This window comes from Pongo abelii, chromosome X (genome assembly GCF_028885655.2).
Source record: "Pongo abelii isolate AG06213 chromosome X, NHGRI_mPonAbe1-v2.0_pri, whole genome shotgun sequence".
NCBI lineage: Eukaryota > Metazoa > Chordata > Mammalia > Primates > Hominidae > Pongo > Pongo abelii.
The window spans coordinates 14849007-14865604 of NC_072008.2; the positions used below are offsets into that span (position 1 = coordinate 14849007).

The 16598-nt window shown below is 38.5% G+C and overlaps 1 protein-coding gene across 1 annotated transcript in view; it reads right to left on the minus strand.

Moving 5' to 3' along the window:
* The window catches only part of FANCB (FA complementation group B), a 183068-nt gene that overhangs the window by 93820 nt on the left and 72650 nt on the right, over positions 1–16598 (minus strand). Inside the window, 4 exon segments of the mRNA XM_063721230.1 lie at positions 7977–8117; positions 8463–8614; positions 8875–8900; positions 8903–8984. Coding sequence (XP_063577300.1) covers positions 8084–8117; positions 8463–8614; positions 8875–8900; positions 8903–8984 — 294 coding nt within the window. The 3' untranslated portion in view covers positions 7977–8083.

The window sequence follows — 16598 nt, forward strand, 5'->3', positions numbered from 1 at the left end:
AGAATTGAACTGTTTGTTGCCAAAGAACTGAAAAGAAAAACAGGAGAAACTGACGCAGTTACCCACTACTACATAAGAGGTTAGGGTTATTGGAATCTAAAGGTTTAGAGGAGCCCTATGGAATATGGACTCAGACATCCAAGGTGGGGGCACTGCCCAGCCTGGTCCTGGTATCTCTGAGGGATACAATGATGCTAGTTCTGGGAATATAGCAATACTGGAACCAACTGCCACTACCAGGGTGAAGAATCATTGCTGTCCTGATACTGACTGATGGGACCAGAGGTGGACAGAAAGGAGCAGGTCCCTTCTCCTCCTTCTAACCTTGACATCTCTCTCTAGTGTTCCCTATAGGCAGAGCCTAACAGGGCATCAGCTGGCAAAGGTTTGCAAAGTCTCAGCCTCAGCATGACAAAGCACAGTGCTGTCCATTCTGGTTGCCACTAGCCACAAGTAGCTATTTGAATTTCAATTTAAACAAATGGAAATTGAATAAAATAAAAAATTTAGTTCCTCAGTTGCATTAGCCACATTTGAAGGGCTCAAGAGCCACATGTGGCCAGTGGCTACCATATTAGAAAGCACAGCTGTAGGGAATAGAGTGGCCCTAAATCACATAAGAAGGAACTCAGATCATCTTGGAAATTTTCACCTTCTATGTTGTATCTGCAGACCCAGGGAAACCATCCCTACCCCAGCAAAGGTGATCTTTCTTCAAACAAATAACAGTATCATGTCATTAAAAAAGAACTTTTCTTCAATATGATGATGGTAGTGATGGTGGCAATATTTATTTCAGTATGTACATTTAGAGTCAGGTCCTATCCTATGTAAAACACTTTGATTTCATTATTTTATTTAATACTACAACACTATAAGCTCAGTACTTTTTCTTATCCCATCTTACTGATGTAAAACCTGAAAATTAGAGTGAGTAAGGAACTTGTTAAAGCCAAACAGTGAACTCTAATGCCCTTGACTTAACTGCTGGGGTATATTGTCTCAGGCTGTCAAAGGGACCCCATGCTTTCACAAGGAAGAGATTTTGTTTGCTTGCCATTATTCAGTAGAACGTTATTTTCTCAGAAAGAATAAACTGGACAAAGAAAGCCAACAATTAGGCCGGTACGGTGGCTCACACCTGTAATCCCAGCACTTTGAGGGGCCAAGGCAGGAGGACTGCTTAAGACTAGGAGTTTAAGACCAGCCTGGCAACATAGCAAGACCTCCCTCTACAAAAAATAATAAAAAAATAATAAAAAGACCTCCCTCTACAAAAAATAAAAAATAATAATAAATTTTTATAAAGCCAACAATGAATGACACTTAATAACATAAGAATTATAACAATGAAAGTAATTTCAGTTTAATAAAATTGACTCCCAACAGACAACCCAGCAGGGAGGAATAAGGGTTGTCTTTCTGCTTTTATGATGAGTCGTCATGCTCCCTCACACTCAGTGTTTGGAAATGGCTTGGATTGAGTCCTTCACCTTTCAGTTTATGATGTTGGCAAGATGATTGCTTATTATATGAGTGATGATTAGCGTTCCTTGTGCCATTTTCTGTAGCACTGACACTGCAGTTATTTATGTCATGCTAATCAGAGGCAACATGGTGAAGACATGGTAGGGTCAATCATTAGTCTTGTGATACTGGAATAGTTACTAAATTCCTTTAACCCTCAGTTTCCTTACATTGTAGGGATATCATGAGGATTAGATTAGATCAAGAATATATGTAAACAATCTACAACATTCTTTGACAGGTAGAATTGTGGTATTATTAATGCATATTAAGTGACAGTCTAATAGATGGAATAGGAGACAGAAACAATTATTTCTTATAAGAATGTATGCATTCCTCTGTTCACTCAACAAATGCTTACTGAACGTCTGCTATGTGGCAGGTACTATTCTAGGTTCTTGGGATATACCAGTGAATACAGCAGACCAAAATCCCTGCCATTATGGAGCTAACATTGTATCTATTTAGGACTCATTCTATGAAAGACATAACCCCATTTGTCACAAATATAAACGGGAATCTTCCCTGTTCTTAAGAAATTTATATTCCATTACCTTAAAAGCTTGTAAAACACCCTTTGAAAGGAACAACAAATATTTCATTGTTAACTAATGAAATATTCCTGGCAACAGGAATTAAGTGTGTGGTGGGAAAAATGCTAATTTAGAGATCAGAGAATCTAGGTTCTAGCCACATCTCTGTGTTTAACTTCTTGTAATATCAATTTATACTCTCCGAGCTTCAGTTTTCTCACCTGCTAATATGGGAGTAGAATCTCAACAGCATTTTCAGTGATAGTTATATTTTTTATATGTCTACTATAATCATGCTAGCAAGACAGGTTAAATTTATGGAGACTAGAAAAATATACTTTCTCATATTTCATATCATAACCTCAGGTACTACTATCATGTTGAGATACAGCCTTATGGGGGATCACATAGTTGTCCTACTGAATTGAGATGCAACCTTATAGAGGGAGGATCACTTAGTTTTCCTGCTGAAAAACAAAGGCAGACTGTTTGGAGTGTTGCAAAAGCAGAGTCTGAAACAAGGAAATAATCCCACAAGAGTGTTGGTCATTTGATTGAGTAGGGATCCCAAGAAGTTGTACTAAGAGAAAAGGACCAGTGAGATAGAGGAGAGAGCCAAAATTGGGATGGTTAGTAGGGTGGGGGTTGTAGCAATTAGGACTCAGTCGCACCAGGACTTCTGAGAAAAGACAGAATACCTCCTAGAATTGCCCAACCAAAGGAGAAGAGGCTAGTACATTCTCCACTGGATCCCATCCCTGATTAATTGAGGTTTATCCCCCAAAATGCCAACAACCTCACTTTCTAAGGCCAACTGGTCCCCACAGCTTTAGATTTGAGAAGACCATGAGAAAAAAAAAAGGCGTGAATTTAAGGTATGACACTGTTATGTGTTGAAGTATGTCTCCTCAAACTTCATATGTCGAAACCTAATCCTATCTCAGAATGTGACCATATTTGAAAACAGGGTCTTTACAGAAGTAATCAAGTTAAAATGAGGTCATTATGGTTGGTCCTAATCCAATATGACTGGTGTCCTTATAAAAGAGGAAAATTTGGATGCACGCATGCACACAAGGAGAACGTCATGTGAAGATTGGAGTTATGCTGCCGCAACCCAAGGAACCAGAAATTGGGAGAGAGGACTAGAACAGACCCTTCCCTAGCACCTCTGGAGGGAGTGCAGGCTGCTGACACCTTGATCTTGGATGTCCAGCTTCCAGACTGGTGAGGATAAATTTCTGTTGAGTAAGTCACTCGGTTTGTGGTACTTTGTTACAACAGCTCTAGCAAACTAATACAGACACTGCTGTGTGAAATCTGAGCATGGGAAGAACTGAGCAACACAGCTATGGCTGATATAAAGGCAGCCAAGGGAGGTGACACTGACACAAGCACTAAAGACATCTGCTACAGAGCTCATAGACTGTGGACATACTGAGGTGACAGATTAGCCTGTTGTTTCTCAGTTCTCCCTAAAGAAAGGGAATGCAAATGGAATACAAATGCAATGGCTAGAACTATAACTTACACTGTCATAGGGTTTGTTCTATATGTTCATTATATTTGAAGCAATGATAAACCCTCCTATTCTTCTCTCAGTTGTTAATATACCTTTTCTTCCCAAGGCAGCCATTAAGATTCCATGTCCTTTTTTATATGAAGCAATTACATTTGTTAACACATTTGAAAGGGGGACATTTTAACAGCTTGATCTCCAGAACAGCCTCCATTTCTTTTAGGGTGAGAATGACAAAAACAAAAAGATGGATGACAACTGTGTCATACCTAAAAATCTTACATTTATATTCATAATCTTTTATATTGGAAAAGCTTTAAAAATTATAATGAATTCACTAAAAATGTATGATAGAACTGCCAAGAACATTGGGAGCATTAGTTTTTGCCTGAAATTTAAGATTCCTTAACTGGGTCAGGAATATCTTGCTAAGAGCACTCCTCTCAGACACTGTCATTTTGTACTTTCCTTCCAAAAACATCAATCTCAAAAGAGATATATGCACAAATTAATCAGAGGATTTTTTTCAAGATGCTGAATAAATTTGATCTGAAAAAAGAGCAAGGCTCTCCATTGACGCCTTTCTCATGCCCTACTTTGGTTAGAACCTGACTTTCCCTCCCCACCTGGCTGAGCTGTCCCTCCCCAAAGTGAAGCAATTTTCTGGTATGAATATAGATGTTAAACCCTGCTGGCCAAGTGGAAGCAGAGGCAGTGTTTCAAAATCAATGCACCATTAAAAAAAATCAATATATTCAATTCAAAAATTCAATATATTGTCTTATTTAAAAGGAGTCAAGAATTAAAAACACAAAAAGTAGGTTGGAAGTAACCTAGATATTTTGTCTTAAATAATATTTTCACTTATAATATTGTAAATTTAAAAAGAAAATGTGCCATATTTATATTGTAAGAGAAGAAATGTAAAGAGTTGCCTTTTTTCTAACACACTTTCTCATGTATTTAGAAATACATTCTAAAATACATTGTAAGACAATTTTTTTCTTCCCCTTCACAAAATTTCCAAAGTAGAAAGCAACCAAAGGCATTAGTTGTATTTCACAGTAGAGAAGTTACCATCATTCTTTAGAGGAGATTTTATTATGATACCTGACTTATTTCTTTATATATTCTCCTTATCATGTTTTCAATTTATAGTTTTTTACTATCCCAGGCCAAATATAACATAAAATAAAATTAGAGGAATTTGTAGCTAATTCTACATTTCCAAATGAATTATTCAATTACAAGTTTCATAGGTGTTTTAGTGGGTTATGACTTAATCAATTCATCTTCCATATTTACCTACTGGAATTTATCTTTATTTCAATAAGCCAAGCAATTGAATTTTTTGAAGGAAATAAATCAATGTATGTTTCTTAACATGTAAAATTTCTCACTGATACGTAAAAAATTTAAAAGTCTTTAAATTTAGATTAAAAACCCATAATATATTGAGCCATAAAAAGAGATGAAGTATTGACACATGCTGTAACATGAATGAACATTGAAAACATTATGCTAAGTGAAAGAAGCCAATTATAAAAGACCAGATATTGTATGGTTCCGTTAATATGAAATGTCTAGAGTTAGCAAATGTGTAGTAGATTGGCAGCTGCTTAGCAGTATAAACTAAAGAGTATAGGGTTTCTTTAGGGGCAATAAAAATGTTCTAAAATTGATTGTAGTAATGGCTGCACAACTCTGTGAATATACTTAAAACCATAGAATTGTATACTCTAAATGGGTGAATTGTATGGTATGTGAATTATATCTCAATAAAGCTGTTAATGAAAAAAGATCAAATTTTGAAAATCCAATAGCAATATTTTCTGTGTCAGTGAGCAAGAAATTCAATTAATCTCTAACTCTGTAATGTCTTAAGCTGTTCACTCACTAAACAGAAATCAAATACTGAGTTAACACGCGCAGAGAGCGGACAAGAATCAAACTCCCATCTTGAGTTGAACACAGAAGCCAGGCAAAGTGGAGTGTGATTTTTCTTTTTTAAAGTAGTGCTATATAAAATATGCTTTGCAATTATAGAGGAAGAGGTGGTAACTTGTATTTCAGGGAGTCAGGAGTCAGAAGGGGCATGGAAGAAACAATATTTGGGTTGAAGAAGGAGATGGAGTGGGAAGTATGGAAGGGCAGGAGATGAGAGGACAGCAGTTATTTATGGGTAATGAGGTTACAACGTGAGTTTAGGCCAGAACATGGAAGATTTCATATGCCCTGCTAAATTTGCTCTTATTTCTTTGTTTGTCTGGTTTTTTGTTTGTTTGTTTTTTGCAGGCTCTAGGACACTGTTACAAATGTGTCTTGTATGTAAGGAGATACTTACATACTTTTACATACAGCTAGGTAATGGTCCAGGTTGAAGAGTCAAAGACAGCCTCAGCCAAGGCAGTAGATGTGGGGAGGAGGAGAGCTTTGATTTTTAACGTATCTTAGAGGCAGAATCAACAGAGTTTGTTAACTGACAGATCCTGGGGATGAAGACTGAAGGAAAGAATGATGAAAGATGGAAGATGATGCAAAAGTTTTTATGTTGGGTGGCTGTGATGTTGCTATTAAACTAAAGAACACCAGAGGGGAAAGGATGAAAGGCAAAATAATGAGTTGAGTCACTATGTTGAAAATGAGATGCCTTTGAGATATGCAGTTGGAATCATGGGTTTGAATCTAAAGGGAAAATTGGAGCTACATATATTTTGGAAGTCATCATGAATATGGAAGACAATTAAACTGCCAACATAATAAATGTTTTTCAAAATTATTTCATTTAATGTCCATGGCAGCTCTGAGCTGTACATTATTTTTACTGATGAAGACCCTGAGAGATTCTGGGAGATTAAGTAACTTTCCAGAAGCCACATAGCTAGTAAGCTGCAGAGCCAGGATTCAACTAACTCCCACTAAATGTGAAGCCTATGCTTTTCCCTCTGTGTCTTGCTGATCTTTTCTAAGTCACACAGTCATTGTAGTAGGTGGGCTCATCCAGAAAAAGTCTGTAGAGTGGGGAGAGAACAGGCACAATATTGGGTGCGATGGAAAAATCCAATGTAGCTTGTTTGTAGTTTATATTCCAAAAGGGGAAGGTAATAAAAGGTGCGACTGAGAAGGACCATAGCCACTCTGCTATAGTGATTCTTTTACCTGACAATAGCTGTTACTTGGCTTCCCAGAAAACATTTCATTAGGCTCTTTGAGTGAACATGCCTTTTTGACTCTACAGAATAAAGATAATTGAGAAGTCAAGAACACTTAGGCAGCAATAAGAGAAAGGGTGTCCTGGATTGCCAGCTTTTCAATTTCAACACAATGCTTTAAAGGCTGTCAAGTGGTCATTAGGTAGCCAAATTGGTAGCTGACCACCAGTCAGATACATCTCTCTTTTAAATCTAGTACATTTGTTTGATCCTTCTACTACATCTCTGGAGAAAAGGCTTTAATTTTCATCTTAGTTTTTCATTTCAACAAAACGAAATACAAATTTTGGGGTAGACACTAGCAAAGAGAAACTCTATATTCCATTAAATGTTGCAATGTTTTCAAAATTAATGCATTCACTCATATATTTAATGCACTTTCATTGACAATACACTGCCCTTGCCTTCTAGAAGACTACAGTTTAGCTGCAGAGAGAAGCCAGTCTTTAATGGTCTTAAATCATGAGTAGCTTTTATGAGAAGCAGCCAGAAGAGAGGAAAAGGGTGAAGATGCAGACCAGCCCTTGAGGAGAGAGGGTGTGATGCACAGCACAGGTGAAAAGATTCACCTATGAAAAGGGGACATGACTCTTCAAATGTAACAGCTAGAGGAGAAGAAAGATTGTGTGCAAATGCAATTGGATGACAAGACAATTGAGGGAATTTGTGTTTAATGACTTCTGTTTTTTTTCCTGTGAAATTTTCTTCTGAAAATCAAGGCGAAAGTTTCAAACAAGCAGAGATATTTAGAACAATATTATGTCCCAAACACAAAGATGTCTACACCATAAACACAACAGAACAGAATTACTGGAGCTGGAAAGGCAATTCTGAGTGCACAGAAGAAAAAGACATCAATGCAATATGATCCCGCCACACAGCTTGCTGATAGAGGGTTTGATGGGACATGAGTATGAAACAGGAAAATATTAAGGAGCAAAAAAGAGGTAGCACTACAGATCTGTTGCTTCAGTTAGATATTTGATAGGTGCCTTATAATACAAATAAGTGGTTAAGAACCCTTTGAGTGCCTAAAGGCAGATATTTCATGATTTTTATTGACAGAAGACTAAGGCCATGGTCCTTAAGCTTGGCTACATGTTGGAATCACCTATGGTTGTAGTAACCTATGGCTGTGTAACCAATTGCCACAAAACTTGGTAGCTTAAAACAATGAGCACTTACTGTCTCACATACTTTCTGTGGGTCAGGAATTTAGAAGTAGCTTAGCTGGGAGTTCTGGCTCAGCATCTCTTGCACATTGGCAATCGAGATGTCAGTTCAGGCTTTAGTCATCTGAAGGCTTGACTGGGGTTTCCAACGTGGCTGTTGGTAGAAAGCTGTATTAGTCAGAGTTCTCCAGAAAAACAGAACCAATAGGATATATGTGTATGTATATATACACATATATATACACACACACACACACATATAGGATATACATATATCCTATTGGTTGGTTTTATATATTTTTTCCTATTGATTCTATACATATAACATATATTATATAATATACTATGTTATATATATTATATATATTGCTGGAAAGGCAATTCTAAGTGCATATATATATACACACACACACACGTAAATATATATATACACACACACACACACACACACATATATACAGAGAGAGAGAGATTTATTATAAGGAACTGGCTCATTTACATGATTATCGAAGCTGAGTAGTCCCAAGATCTGCAGTCAGCAAGCTGGAGATCCAGGAGAGCCAATGATATAGTTCCAGTCCAAGTCTGAAGACCTGAGAACCAGGAGAGCTGGTGGTGTTGATTCCAGTCCAAAAGCTGGCAGTTGGAGTTCTAAGGCAGGAAAAGACCAATGTTTCACTTCAAGTATTCAGGCAGAAGTAGTTCCATCTTACTCAGCCTTTTTGTTCTGTTTAGGTCTTCAATCAATCAGATGAGCCCCACCCACATTAGGAGGGCAATCTGCTTTACTCAGCCTACTGATTCAAATGTTAATCTCATCTGAAAATACTCTCACATACACACAGAGAATAATGTATGACCAAATATCTGGCCTAGTCAAGTTGACACATAAAATTAACCATCACAAAGACCTCAATTCCTTGCTGGCTGTTAGCAGCAGATCTTTGCAAGGTAGGACTCTTCCTAGGGCTGCTTGAGTGTCCTCATGGCAGGTTGGCTGGCTTTCCCCACAACATGTGATCTAAAAAAGAAAACCAAATAGAAGTCTCAATATGTTTTGCGACCAAGTTTTGGAAATCACACACACTCACTACCATCATATTCTCATGTTAGAAATAAGTCACTAGGCTGAGCACATGGCTCACGCCTGTAATCCCAGCACTTTGGGAGGCTGAAGTGGGTGGATCACCTGAGGTCAGGAGTTCGAGACCAGCCTGGCCAACATGATGAAACCCCATCTCTACTAAAAATATAAAAATTAGCCAGGTGTGGTGGTGTGCACCTGTGGTCCCAGCTACTTGGGAGGCTGAGACAGGAGAATTGCTTGTACCTGGGAGGAGGAGGTTGCAGTGAGCCAAGACTGCACCCCTGTACTCCAGCCTGGGTAACAGAGTGAGATTCCATTAAAAAAAAAAAAAAAAAAGAGAGAGAGAAAGAAACAAGTCACTAAATCTAACCCACTCTCAAGGAGGGGGGAGTTAAGTTTTGCTTCTTGAAGAAAGGAATACCAAAGAATTAGTGGATATATTTTAAAACCACATCTTGGAAGCTTTAAAAAAATACTTATACTGGCTACCACCCCTAGCCTTTTTGACTTGGTATATGATGAGTAAAATCTCCCTAGGTGATTCTAATGGGTAGCCAAGTGCTTCCTCTATCATATGCATCCACTCTTGTGTCTCTTATAACTCTAAGACCTGAGCAAGCAAGCACACAGCCCTGTGATGGGCAATTTGTCAGCCTTAATGTTATACCATATCATGCAAGTGGGTGTGAAAACTTCCTATGATAAAAAACTCAGTATCATTAAAGAACTTTTTAAAATTCAAAATGTTTTTCTTTTCTGTTTTGCTTTTTGTTTTTGTTTTTGTCTTTTTTTTGAGGCGGAGTCTCTCTCTGTTGCTCAGGCTGGAGTGCGGTGGTGCGATCTTGGCTCACTGCAAGCTTCGCCTCCCAGGTTCACACCATTCTCCTGCCTCAGCCTCCCACGTAGCTGGGACTACAGGCACTTGCCACCACACCCGGCTAATTTTTTGTATTTTTAGTAGAGACGGGGTTTCACCGTGCTAGCCAGGATGATCTCGATCTCCTGACCTTGTGATCCACCCGCCTCGGCCTCCCAAAGTGCTGGGATTACAGGCGTGAGCCACCATGCCCAGCCTTCAAAATGCTTTTCTTAACACAAAGAAATAAGCAATATGTTTTACAGAGAGGTATGATACCCAAAAGGAGAGTATTTAATACACTGCATTTTCAAAATCATATGTAGTCTAAAACAAAGATATAAAACAAAACAAATACAAGAGACTTGTGGCTAACAAAAACTTATAAATAAAAGCATGAATAATGAATATTTTGAGCCTATAAAGGATCAGATGCTTGATAATTCATGACAGAATGTGATCAAGTCTGACTTTGGGGGTGTGATGGTTAGGGTTTTCTTGTCAACTTGGCTAGGCTATAGTAACCAGTTATTTAATCAAACACCAATTCAGATACTGATGTGAAGGTATTTTGTAGATATGATTAAGAGAATAGAAAATTCCAGGCAGCAGTTTCACATGACAAAAAGGAAACTGGTGAAATTGCTGCATAAGCTAAGGGCCAATAAGATCCTAAAAAACAGGATGTGGACCATGCTGGCTGGACTGACTGGACCGAATACGGCACTAGAATTGACCTAGGTTTCACCCAGAACTTCATTATCTGCTCATTAACATACTAAACCACATACCTGCCAGCACCATGACTGTTCCAGGAACACTCATATTTGGTGCAAAAATGGGTGGCACCACAGTGCTGAGAAATCTTAACGTTTTTCCAGAAATGTTCATGATTATTCCACCCCGTGGTTAAAGAAACCCATAAAGATAGAAATCCCAAACACTATTGGTGCAACTCACTCTCTTGAGTACTCACACTCCCCTTTCTTGAGTGTGTACTTTTGCTTTGCAAAAAATCTCCATACTTTCACTATTTTCTGACTTATCTTTAAATTCCTTCTCGCAAAGTTGTCAAGGGCCCAGACACTGGCCCAGGGTTGAGGTCCTACCAGTGTTTGGGGACCTCCTCTAGCCCACCAGTATCATTAAGATACACAGATATACAGGTATAGATACAGATCTGTATGTATTCTATTAGTTCTGTTTCACTGGCAAACCCTGACTGATACAGATCTTGGTATTGGGAAGTGAGGTGCTGCTGTAACAAATATCTAAAAACGTGGAAGTGGCTTTGGAATTGAGTAATGAGTAGAAGCTGAAAGAATTTTGAAGAGCTTGATAGAAAAAGCCTAGATTGCCTTGAAGAGATGGTTGATGGTAATATAGATGTTAAAGGTGACAGGGTTCAGAGGGAAGTGAGGAGCACAGTAGAGAAAGCTTCTATCAAATCAGAATACATATATCATCATGAACAGAATACTAGTAGAAATATAAATGTTAAAGGTACTTCTGGTAAGGCCTCAGACAGAAAATGTTGTTGGACACTGGAGGAAAGGTGATCTTTAGTATAAAGTGGCAGAGAATGTGGCTGAATTGTATTCTAGTGTTTTGTGGGAAATAGAATTTGTAAGTAATGAACTTGGATATCTAACTGAGGAGATTTCCAAGCAAAGTATGGGAAGTGTTGTCTAGTTTCTCCTTGCTGCTTACAGCAAGACTCTAGAAGAAAGAGATAAATTGAGGAGAGAATTGTTAAGTAAAAAGGAACCAGCACTTGATGATCTGGAAAATCCTCAGTCTATTCAGATAACAGCAAAACGTGACAGAGTATGCTCTGGAAAGAACATCAAGGGTGTGACTAGACAACCATTTGGTAAAGAGATTATGGATCCAATCAACCATCTCAGCAGCAGCCAAGAATATTAATAGGGGTATCCAGGAAGGATCTATGAAGAACACTCATATCTAATGGCTCACAACCCTGTGAGTTTCATGGAAGGCCGACAAACTGCTGAAAATTTTAGACCAGTAGAAACACTGTTAAACTGAGAGGGACAGACAGGAGAATGCCATGTGAAGACAGCAACACACAGAATGTCATGCAAAGACAGAGGCAGAGATTGGAGTGACGCATCTACAAGCCAAGGAAAGCCAAAAATTGCCAGCAACTGCCACAAGTTAGGAAGACACAAGGAAAAATCCTCTAGAGCTTTCAGAGAGAGAGAGAGAGAGAGAATGGCCTTACCAGTACCATGACTTTAGACTTCTAGCTTCCAGAAATGCGAGAGACTAAATTTCTATTCTTTTAAACCACCCAGTTTGTGGTACTTTGTTACAGCAACCCTAGGAAACTAATACAGGAGGTATCAAAAACACATATCACATATTGACTAGCTGAAGTTTCCTCTTGTATGGAACCCACAAGTATTCTGTACCTGCTTGGGGAACAGCAGAAAAACATTTTAATAAACATTAGACTACATTAAATAATTTAATTGCATGATTTCATTTAAAACTTGGCTTAAGATATTTTGAAAGTTATAGTACTTGTCATTTTGGTCTGTTTGCATCTTCCTTGATCTCTAATTTCCTCATTTCCCCTCTGGCATGATTGCAAAAATACAATATTTTTGTATGTGAAATCCAATGAAATAAACAACAGCGTTCTTTTGACAAACACCACTGCTCATTAGTAAGTAATTTAAATTCTGCTTGGGCTTTGTTTACATGCTGAGCTGATAATTGTCATTCATTTTGATATGCACAGTGAACGACCACAGCAGTAGAAATTACCGAAGCAGAAGCAGAAGCAGAAGCACCACATTGATTAGATTGACCCTGGGTGTGGCTGCTGGAAGCATTCTCAAATGGTGGTGCCATGGCATTGGCTTCCAAATCCCTGTGACCTAAGTAGCTGGGACCTAACGGTCATCAATGGTTCCAGTCTCTGAGTTCATGTTCTGTTAATCAGGCAACTCTTTTCAGCTCTTGGAAGAGTCAGGATTTGGCTACGTTGCACTCTTCTTTCAGGTCTTTAAAATGCAAGGAATTCTATTCATCAGCTGATACTGATCTCACCAACCATTAATCACTTCCTCCCACAAACAGTTGTTTCTTGTTAGGGCCTCTGGGGATGTGGCCCATCTTCAGCCACATACAACCAAGCACCTGAGTGAAAGGAAGTCCACTTAGACAACAGGATTCCTCAAACTACAGGTCATTACCCATTGGTGAGTTGTGAAATCATTTGATGGGTTGTAAACAGATTTTTCTTAAAAAACAAAATAGAATAGGATAGATTAAATGGAATAGAAAATATCAGAATGTGTGCCATGTAGTAAAGTATTTCATAAACTTTTTTCCATTTATTGATTTTATCATGTGTGTGTGCGTGTGTGTGTGTGTACTGGGTCATGACAAAATCATATATCCTTCTGGGTATCATGTTTTTCAAAGTTTGAAAAACAGCTCTAGGGCATGATCATTAACTCAAAATTCCCTTCAGTTTAAAAATGACCACTGGCCCCTTATACAGTTCATGTAGCCACCTTTCTGCTTATTCTTATTAACACCACGTCCTCAGGCCATAAGGACTGATGACTGCTAGAAACAATGAATTTCAAAGACTCCAGTCCCCAGAAAACATAAACAAATGGGCAAAATGGACAATAAGAAGCACTCTGTGACTTAGTCTCCTTTAAGAGCCTTATGATTTCCTTGAAACCTTGGGACTGTGGTCACATGATTTATCTTCCTCCCTTTGCTGTGGCAAGTTTAGATACTAAAGATAAATGAATCATGGCTCCTTATGATGCTCCCTGATGGATCGTGAAGATAAACATTACAGATAATATCATTCGAGGCAATGTTTTAAGTGGTGTTGAGGGTGGGGTTAAGGAAAACAAGGTAGGCTGCTACCAAGGATAAGATGTTCTTAAAAGACAACTAGGAGTTTGCCAGTCAGACAAGGGGGAGGAAGGGCACTTCAGGTAGAGAAAAAAATATATATGCAGGGCACATTAAATGAATGCCAACTCCATAAAACTTGGTATATTATAGGATGGCATGGCATCATATGATGCAGCTGAAATGTTGGGTCACACAGCAGAATGGTGGACCACGGGTAAAGAGGGAAGGCAGAAACCAAATTACAGAGGGAAAGCCTTGGAAGCTATATTAAAGAGTTCAGACATTATGCTGTAGTTATGGGAAACCACTGAGGGGTCTAAACTTGTAATAAAGTAATCAGATTTGCAATATAGAAAGATCATTTTCTAAGGAGAGCTGAGTCAATTGCTGGGAGCAGGGGTGGTAAGCTGTCTGGAGGCAGGAAAATTCAATGGGACACTATTAGTGCCACAGATCAGATGAGATATGGTGGGGACCTAAGGAAAGTGCTGGGAAAGCAGAGGAAGGAATGAAAATAAGAGATTTTTAGAGATGAAAATTTTAAAAAGTGAAAATTGGTGAAGAAGCCAAAGTCTTGGATAACCCCCGATGCTTCTTGATTGAGTGGTTAGATGGGTGGTGGACAGGAATATGGGAAGAGAAATAACATATGAGGACAGATGAGTTCAGTTTGGCCCAGATTGAATTAATGTGCCTATAGGATGTCCAGGTGAATTAGGATGTTGGACACTTGGATCTGGCATTCCCTTTCTTTTGTTTTGTAAGCTGAAGTGCAATCAAACAATCCAAGAAATGTACAGGCCTTCAGTTAATAAATTCTTTCCTTTAAAGTCATCAGGCTACGATTTCTACCATGTTCCTTTGAAATGAATTTCAGACAGAGAAAGTGTCAATATGCATGGAATGCAAGACATTCTGAAAACATTAGAGCACAAATGCTGGCATCTTCAGATGTTAGGTAGTGCTGAAACTTGAACAAATTCTTGTCATTCCAGTATATGACAATCAAGTTTCACTATGAGAGCCAAGATGTTTGCATGGGTGGAAAAGAATTATCCAGGTCAAACTGTGGTCCTGATCTCACAAATCTGTCTCTAACTCCAAGAAACCAACCAGTTCGTATACACAAAAAGAACTGGTTTTGAACAATCCAGGCTCAAGCTCTCCCAAAGGGAATGATTTTTATTCCCAGGGACAAGGTGTATACATCAACCAGGGATTTCAAGACCTGTATGTTGATTAGCCACAGGCATGTACTGTGCTGGGGCAAAGCAGAGATGCTACTTGGATTTCAGCCATAAACATGGCAGCAGCAAATGCTATTGCAGAATAAGGCTTCAGTTTAATCTATTATCTTAAAAAAACTCAGGAATTCCTTTGTCACTCAGTATTTTTAAATGATCACCATGTGTTTCTTCACCAATGAAGAAATTACATTTCGAAATGCCTTTTGAAGGGAAATTACCTAATAACAACTCCTTGGGTGTGTATGTCTGTGTGTGGAAGGGAAGGGAGATTAAGGAGGAGAAGAAACTCTTGCCAACTTTTTTCTTTTTTTTTTTTTCTGGTTGGGGGAGGAGCATCACGTAGACATCAGAAACGTCAAAATGAGGAAAATTACCAACAAATTTACAAGAAAAAAACAAACAACCCCATCAAAAAGTGGGCAAAGGATATGAACAGACACTTCTCAAAAGAAGACATTTATGCAGCCAAAAGACACATGAAAAAATGCTCATCATCACTGGCCATCAGAGAAATGCAAATCAAAACCACAATGAGATACCATCTCTCACCAGTTACAATGGCAATCATTAAAAAGTCAGGAAAAAACAGGTGCTGGAGAGGATGTGGAGAAATACGAACACTTTTACACTGTTGGTGGAACCGTAAACTAGTTCAACCATTGTGGAAGTCAGTGTGGCGATTCCTCAGGGATCTAGAACTAGAAATACCATTTGACCCAGCCATCCCATTACTGGGTATATACGCAAAGGACTATAAATCATGCTGCTATAAACGCACATGCACACGCATGTTTATTGCGGCACTATTCACAATAGCAAAGACTTGGAACCAACCCATATGTCCAACAAGGATAGACTGGATTAAGAAAATGTGGCACATACACAACATGGAATACTATGCAGCCATAAAAAAGGATGAGTTCATGTCCTTTGTAGGGACATGGATGAAGCTGGAAACCATCATTCTCAGCAAACTCTCACAAGGACAAAAAACCAAACACTGCATGTTGTCACTCATAGGTGGGAATTGAACAAAGAGAACACATGGACACAGGAAGGGGAACATCACACTCTGGGGCCTGCTGTGGGGTGGGGGGAGCGGGGAGCGATAGCATTTGGAGATATACCTAATGTTAAATGACGAGTTAATGGGTGCAGCACACCAACATGGCACATGTATACATATGTAACTAACCTGCACGTTGTGCACATGTACCCTAAAACTTAAAGTATAATTAAAAAAAATAAAAATAAAAAAAGTTTTAAAAAAATGAGGAAAATTAAAGTGACAGAAGTGAAAACTTAGTACATTTTCTATCTTCAAATGCCATGCTTGTTTTCTACCCACAGCAGACAGACATAATAAAGATATAATTCTGCTGATATGGATTATATTTCATCCTCTTCCAAATTTATTACCTGAATCCCTTCGTAGATTGTTAAAGACCTAACCTGCCTCTGCCAATTTTCACAGGCTGCCTTGTACAAATACAGCAAATTCCATAAGCTAAGGCCTGATTCTCAGCTCCACCACTT